Source organism: Triplophysa dalaica, chromosome 24, assembly GCF_015846415.1.
Source record: "Triplophysa dalaica isolate WHDGS20190420 chromosome 24, ASM1584641v1, whole genome shotgun sequence".
In the NCBI taxonomy this organism is placed as follows: domain Eukaryota; kingdom Metazoa; phylum Chordata; class Actinopteri; order Cypriniformes; family Nemacheilidae; genus Triplophysa; species Triplophysa dalaica.
Window position 1 is genome coordinate 15,855,560 of NC_079565.1, and position 8,441 is coordinate 15,864,000.

The 8,441-nt window shown below is 38.8% G+C and overlaps 1 protein-coding gene across 2 annotated transcripts; it reads left to right on the forward strand.

The window, feature by feature from the left end:
- Positions 1 to 430: 430 nt before the first annotated feature.
- dbndd1 (dysbindin domain containing 1) lies at positions 431 to 7,389 on the forward strand. Of its 2 annotated transcripts, none has more exons than XM_056739285.1 (4): positions 431 to 537; positions 1,671 to 1,820; positions 2,146 to 2,283; positions 5,905 to 7,389. In XM_056739285.1, exons 1-4 carry the CDS (start codon positions 507 to 509, stop codon positions 6,090 to 6,092), a joined length of 507 nt encoding a protein of 168 aa, XP_056595263.1. In that variant the 5' UTR covers positions 431 to 506; the 3' UTR covers positions 6,093 to 7,389. The 2 variants fall into 2 exon arrangements, with proteins under 2 accessions (XP_056595263.1, XP_056595264.1); XM_056739286.1 differs by having other exon boundaries at positions 5,917 to 7,389.
- Positions 7,390 to 8,441: the final 1,052 nt, after the last annotated feature.

An 8,441-nucleotide genomic window follows, 5' to 3' on the forward strand; every position in this document is an offset into this window, starting at 1 on the left:
GTAAACATGTATAAAAATACACAGAAAAAAAATGCATGCTCTATTTTTATTTGTAATATTTCATTTGAAAATAATTATACAATAATTAGTGATCTTTTAGGAGGAAAATATTGTTTTAGATCTTATATATTCAAGGCTGCTTCTTGAGTAAGACAAATGACTAGACAAATGTTTAAAAAAATCACCTAGTCATAAATCTCCCTTTCACTCACCACATTCTCTAGTCTTTTGTCTACGGGCACTTCCCTCCCTTGCTCTGTTCCTCCTGTTTGTTGTGTCATGCAGTGTGGCAGTTGTGTAGTGGATGACTGCGTTCTCTGCTGGGACTCTTTATGTGTCACTGCTGTGCTGCACTGACAATGAGAGCGAGTGTGTGACTGTGCATGTAAGGGTGGGGAAGAGAGAGAGAGAGGGTTGCTAGAAAGAGATACACGAGGCAGGAGGTGCTCCCTCTAATCCTGGTTGCGACGCCAGACAGCTTTGCACCGGCTGCTACAATAGACTTAATGGAGGCTCAAGCAGACTCTAGTGTTGCAGGTAAGAACAAACATTTATTAGGCAGCATGCTGCGACGCATTCAAGCATGTACGCCCACCGCATTCAATAGCTGCTGTAAGAGCTGCCACCATGTCCTTTTTTTGAAACACACAAAGCAAGGAGAGGAAGCCGGCAGGCTCTGCTGAGCAGCGTGCAGCTCGCACTTATGCATGCACACGGGAAAGCCGCAGCAACTTGGACATGCTTGGGGTGTTGGCTTGTTAATTCGAACACAAATTGTTAAATGTCAAATCAATATGAATAAAAGAGAAATGTCACGAATCAGAGGAAAGACAAAACCGTGGATTGGATGCGACCCTTGCATGGAATTTGACATTGAGCTTCATCTTTGCAGCAGTTGTGATGGGACAATGGGAATTGGGAGCCACTGGACGAGGCTAAAAATATGGTTCCCTTTAGCATGTGTGGTTTAGATCAGATTTATTTATATTCACAAGTATATTGTAATCCATGCACCAATATTTGCATAACTACACACGTTAACAGCGGACATCATTAGAATCATCACTGCTGGGTTTGGCTGTTTGTGTGGTCTAATGAAAGGTGTGCAGGGACCTCCAGACTGCAGAGAACAGCAGCCTCATCCTATCTCTAGTCCAAAAAAGAAGATACAGAAGATACAGAAGATACAGTTATCCTGTCTCTACTTGTCTCCCTGTCCCATGTGTGTAATTGAACTGCCTTGATATAAAACGCTAGTATGCTTTGATTGCCGCTGCAAGAAATCAATAGCGGTCTGGTGGCTCTCTAAACACTGAGTGAAACACAAGCATCTTCTGTTTCACTTCTTTGGCAACCGCTGACAAACCCCATTAGAGCGAGGCACCGAGAACAAGAGCACATCTGTAGATTTTCAGTAGATCATTCGTTGCATTATCCTGTTTTTATTTACGATCACCATTACTATTAATAGTTTTTATACGCTTTTTCTAGCCTGACACACTATAAATATGCTCAAAATTAAAATCCCATTTGCATTCAAATTTGGGCCCAAGTTACGTATGTCTATTAACAGAATATCACAGAGACCACAGAGAACATCTTATGTTTCACGTTGATATTCTTTAATAAGGTTACAAAACATTTTCAGCTCAAAAGGTCTCTCTTTTTAGAGCCACTTAGAGACAGAGAGTTTCAGAAGCTTCTAAAGTCATCCAGCTCTGCCTGTCTAACCAGTGAGGCATCCCATAATGCTTCAGGAGCGCAGCATGTTGGTACTCCAGCACATCACAGCAGCCAGGTGCTAATCACAGAGAAGCGACGTGAGTATTATATAATAAAAAATATTTAAGGATGATGTTAGCAACTTTTGTACCGTATTAAATGTAGGTTTAGTTTTTCATTAAAAAAATCTTTTTTCGGGCAAAATGACTTTTAGTGTGTATTACAGAAATAAAGAAATTATCACTGAGGATATTGAACTTAAAAGCATTGATAACGCTTTTTTTCTTTATAGTTATAAACAATGTTTGCATTACAGTAAAAATCAAAAGGGTGTAAATATGTTTAACTATAATGAAACTTGTTATAAAAAATATAACTCATCCTTGGTGATGTGTGGTTCTGATGTCTCCTGTGTGATGTCAGAGCCTCTGAGCAGTGTGTCCTCACTAGAGGTCCACTTTGATCTCCTGGACCTGACGGAGCTCACAGACATGTCTGACCAGGAACTTGGAGAAGTATTTGCTGACTCTGATGAAGAGAATCATATAGAATCTCCAGCGAGTGAGTCATCTCAGACTTTTATGACACCAGGAAATCCCAAATCAAATCATGTTGGAATATTTCCTAAGTTTCAGCTCACTCATTCAGTTTTCAGCCCTAAAAATGTTCACCGGTTTCCCTTTTTAAGCAATTGTGTCAGAGCATTTCTCTATAATACACACCATTTTCGGTGTAGAAAGTGACATAAAAATCTTGGATATAACTGGAAACTCACACAGTTATGTGGTCCCCTGCAAATCCACAGTGAACACATAATTATTTGATTGAACCCTTAGCTGAAGTGCACAAATGTGTAAATTTTAGTTATTTAAACTGAGGCCGTGTCAGAGGAATGAGTCTCCTAGATGAGCTATTGGAGCTTCAACTTTATACGTTCTTGTCACTAAGCTCTCAATAATGTTTGTCTTGTCCATCAATGTCCAAATGAACTAGAGGCCAGTCATCAGTCAGAGTTCATTAACTCTACAAAGAAGCAGATCAGATGACTTTCATCATTAGTTATTATACTGCTAATTATTTGCATAAAGCTGAAATTCCGCTCAAGAGGAATCCATCACTTGGGGCTCGAGTTGAATCAAGTCTTATGGGTTTTTTTGGTGGGGGTGGGAATTAGTCTCGCAATATACAATTTATACGAAAACACAATATATTTGATAAAATTATCTATTACTATATACTTCTTCTTAAAAACAGGCTTACATAAAATAACAGGCTTCTTCTACTGTATTTTGAATCATATCAATGCAGGCTTGGTGAACAGAAAGGAATTTTGAACAGTAGTGTACGTCTGACAAAATAATTCAAGAATAATTGAAAGGAAAGATACACTGTACAGAATGTCTGTGTAAATTACAGTATTACTGGCAGCAGTTTGCCAATAACTTACTGTAGATTTACATTTATGTAATTTACTGGCAACAGTTTGTTCAAAGATAAATTATCATTAAACATTAACAAGTCTTTATCCTTACAGAAAAAAGACTATAAAATAACAGCATCATGCAAAGCATTCTGGGAACAAAAATGAGGAAAACCTCAGAAAATTATAAAATAGCAGCCTCATGCAAAGTATTCTGGGAACCAGAAATCCATTTTTATATTTAAATGTGGATTTCTGGTTCCCAGAATAAGACATCTGCTAAATGACTTAATTAAAAAATGTAAATCTCTATTTCTGGTTCCCAGAATGCTTTCCAACTAGCTGCATAACTACAGAAAAAATGTTTACAGTGTAAGTATGCTCTGTATTTCTATAATCATTTATCCCCCAAACACAGAGGCTGGCTACCCGACGAACCTGTGAAACCTCAGACTTCCTTTCCACTATTCATATTCTTGACTGCTTCCCCCTGCATAAGGCGTGGGAAATGTCCTATTGGGCAAATAAACTGTTCTTAAATAGTGGGATTATAACACCTAGTCCTATAAAGCGAAATTACTTTTTATTAAAAAAAGAACACGCTTGGTGAACAAAAAAGACTTTTGAACAGTAGTGAACATCCAACGCAAAAATTCTAGCATTTTTTACCAATGTAGTATTTACTATTTTCCCTAAAAACAACAGAAAAAAAGATTGACACTTTGTGATAATAATGTTTGTTCCAAAAGACTTGTTTAAATGCAAGAAACTAGTTTATTAGATACGAAAAAATTGTATTGTGACTAGACCGGCTGTCATTCTGTGCGTTAGTGTTGTGGGGATTTTTCAACCATTTTCTGTGCAGTTTACATAGTTACGTCCAGTAGGCGGTGGCAAGGGACTTTTATGAGTGAGTCTGTCAGTCAGCAGACTATTCGACCATTTCAGTCCAAAAGTTTGCATTATTCAGGAACTAACTATTACTATCAATATGTCAATAATAGCTATTTCAAGAGTGAATCCCGTAGTTATATCCCGATGTTATTCCAGAAACTTTGCCGCATGTAAGTTTCATACAATTCTAAATGTAGATAGCACAGAAACCCCACAACGAGCACTTAATTTATAATTATTAAAAAGCTGAATTAAATCACATTTGTCATTATCAATTTTACTCAAATAAAAAGATCTGATATCTTCCAGATCCCAACAACCCCCCTTCAATTCAAGCACTGGTTGACTCGCATCTTCAGCTTTCAAATGAAACTGAACCAAGTGTGACCCCCCATAGTTGATCTGAAAATAAATTAAGGGAGCATTTACATGACACCGTTTCCAAAAACCTTTATTTACATAACAACAGTGTTTTAGGAACAGGGCCAAATTTTGAAAACGAGTTTCAAACAAAGGCCGTAAAAAGATGGATGACTCATCCCCATTCACTTCCACTGTAGAAAAAATGAAGCCAAAATGACTGAGATATGCTTGCTGACACGTTGCCCCGATGACGTCATCTGGACCCAGAGTATGTACAGCAGTGAGCGTGAGGTGGAGCCAAGATCTCACCCACATCCCTGGCCATATCAAGGTCCCGCCCATATTCCCCGATGATTTACCCTGCATTCCATTTTGAAGGGCTCATCCCTATGCCCTACGCCCTTCACCCCTCCGGAGTGAGAGCTTCAAATGTTAGAAGGGTGTAGGGGACCAAACAACTGTTTCTTGAAGAAGCCCTTTTGCGTCATCTTCCTGCTCCCAGAAGGAGGCACTGTCACCACGCAAAGAATCATGGGAGCCGAAGTTTCCATCAGTTGTACCCTTTGGAATCCTTCATTACGAAGAGCCCTTTGAAGTGGCCAGTTATGATCACTTCAGTAGGGAACGACCCTTCAATATGGCTTCCATGACTGTTTTTGGCTTCCATGATTGTTTAGGCGATATATCCTTATGGAACGCACTGTGAATAGGCTTTTTCGACATGCTGCGCTGCAATAGCCGACAGGCGGATGACATCACTATCCGCGCGAGTGATTCAAAAGCATATGGGGGAGTGGGCTCTCGACTCTCTCTCGTGGTGATGTCATCTGCCTGTCGGTTTTTGAGGCGCACACCTAATCTCAAACAATCAAGACTTAAACAAACACACACTTGTACATACACAAAAATGATAAAAACTAACTGAAATGACAAAAAAAAAACTTAGGCAAAAATACATTTAAAGTCCAGTTACACTTTTATAGATTGCCGTGATTCCTGTTTGTTTACATGGAGGGGGCGGGGTTTATAACGCATACTGCAGCCAGTCAGCAGAGGGCGATCTAAGTGCTTTCAGGACATGTGCGGCATTCCTGGTTTTAAAGTGCAAGTTTTTTAAACTTGTAACTATAAAAAGGTAAATTTGTGTAGACTGTGAGATGTGCATTTTGTCTTGAAACCACATCGATCTGTAGAAGAATGTGTATATGCACACGTGTAGAGCTTCTTTACAAAATGACATTGCCAACAACAGGCCTAGCATGAATAATACTGTGTTTTTAGTTGTTTTCGTGGATCTGTTTGAATGGGATCATTTTCACAACCATTGTCAATCTATCAATGATACTCGTGATATGCCTGTTAATATTGCCAGGGGTTGTTTAGTAAAAAGATTCATGGGGACCAATCTTCTAAAACCTGATGAAGCATTGCTAGAAATTAAAATTACTTTTGTAACGGTTAGTCAGTGGTTTATGAAGGTGTTTTTCATTGCTTGATTTTCTAAGTTCACCCCGCAGATCGCCAGCAGCCCCCGTTGCCTCGATTTCCACACAGTGGGTACGTCCGCTCGCCCTCCTGGACTCGTGGTGGAAAGGGAGAACAGCAGTCAAGGGACCGAAAGCACCACAGCGACTCAGACAACAACACAGAGCCTATGTTGAAGATAGAGCGCTCTCAATCCCAGCAGCCTTGAGCCAGGGGCCGCTACAGGGGCTCAGGAAAAAGCCCTTACATGGGGAATAGAGGTTCTTCCTCAAGCAAAGAAAAGACGAACTTCTGGGAAAGAAAGACACTGCAATCCCACCTAAAGAAAAAGCCACCCCTTTGCCCATTATGATGGGTAAGGAGACAGCTCCAATAAGCTGGGGTAAGTGTAGATTCAAGACGGAAATGACTTCATCCAACCAGGTTCTTGGGAGGCTTCTGTGTGACTTACTCACATCTTTCTTCTCCATTTGTCTACTGCATATGGAGAACTTGAAGCATGATGTAGCATTACGGACAATACTGACTGAACTAACGGAAGAGATATGTGAATCGGAAGACTTTCAGAGTGATTTTAACCCCTCATCGACCAGGAATGTGTCAAATCAGAATTTGTCAGTTGTCATAAGACACGTTCAGAGAGGCTACAGCATGGTTCAAGACATGCCTGTGTAAAGGGTCCAAAAAGAGGCTGCAAACAAAAGTGTCCTTCAGAGATTCTGCATGGAAACTGGACGACTCGGAGAGAAATATTTTGTTGAAAAACAGTTCATGCTTAAAGGGATAGTTCAACCAAAATCCAAATTCTGTCATCATTTACTCATCTTCGAGTTGTTCCAAACCTGTATAGATGTCTTTGTTCTGGTAAACACAGAGAAAGATATTTGGATGAATGCTTTTAACCAAACAGTTCTGGACCCCATTGACTACCATAGTAGAAAAAAAGAAGAGATTTCGAAAGATGTAGGGAAGCCAACAGTTCTGGGGCACTTGCCATTTTGCCTACTTTATGAAATGATGACAGAATTTACATTTTTGGGAAATCTGTCCCTTTAGTGCCAGCAACATACTCTACACAACGACATGAATCCTAACACTTTTAGCTCTACAACCTCAAAGCCACCACTGCATTTCAAAACACATCCGAAATCAGTTCATAATGTATCACAGGTGTTAGTTGCATTTCCACATGGGGAGCCATAAACAAACACAATGTGTTGACTTGATGTTCACAAAGTAACAACCATTCACATTGATGTTTTCCTTCTTGTGTAGGGTATGTTTCTGACCGACCTTATCCAGTATAGCAATTGATGTTGCACTTAAATGAAAGCAATATGTTTATTTTGAACCACCCTGGACAAAGTAATAATGTTGCAAAGTGTCATTTCTATCAAGACAATTTAAATCAACTGGTTCAATTGTGTCCTAAATTGGTTCTATTGTGTCCTAAAATGGTTTGTGTCCTTAAATGTGCCAAATACAGATATTAAAGGAAAACTGCAATTTAAGAAGTGATACTGATACAAATATTTAAGGAACAGTTCACCCAAAAATGATTTACTCAATATCGTTCAAGAAAGTTCAAGGCTTTTTGAACCAAAATGCAGTGGAACATGCCTCCATCAACCTTTTAAACAGATGTCAATGTTGCCGTGAATATATAGCACACATTATTTTCACTTCTTTTTACAATTTTTTATAAAATTTGGCATGGGGGTGGGGCACGTGGTGTGATGTAAAGTTATGGTTTCAGCCCCAACAACATAAACAAATGTTATTTACCCAAACTTAACGTCCGGCACACCTGGAAGAATCAATAACTATTGAGTAGTTTTAATTTAATACAATTTACGGAAACATTGATATATATCAATATGAATATACATTAAATATAAAATAAATTGTTATGTTAAAACAAAACACAGACGAAGTTAACTTCAGGCCAGGCGTGTGTAACCGATGAAACCAACAGTTCAGTCATGTTATTGACAAAGGACAAAGAAAAGCAGGAAAATGTCCAAAGGAATGACTTCACACTAAGGTTAGTTAGCCAGTGGTTAACCAACTAGATAAAGATGTTAAATAAATGAAAGATTTCTTAAAAGCTTGAAAAAGGCATTTTTCACATTTTAAATGCATGAGCCCTTTCTGCTACACTGGAGGAGCTGCCTGTGTGTTATTGTTCGATAGAAAGGGAAAAGTTATGGATTGCAGTTTTAAATTCATTTGTCAAATATTAGTTAGATATATTTTATAGTAAATGTCTACATTTTGACAAAGTAACTGGTAATGTTATTGATTAATAGTCTATAAAGCCCATCTACGCTATGGTGCTTCCTACATTTGAAGTGTAGTCATTGACGTCGTTTTTTGGCTGTAGTCCAGCAGTGAGTAGTATTTTACTGGATTTGTTGACGCATACAGGCTGGTTTATAGCCTTTCATAAAGAACCACATACATTCAAAGCAAAACGCTTTTAAAAACGTCGTTTTTTAGCATGGATGCTGCTGTTTCTTGGACTGAATCTCACCCAGCTCACATGGCAGTGTCTGTA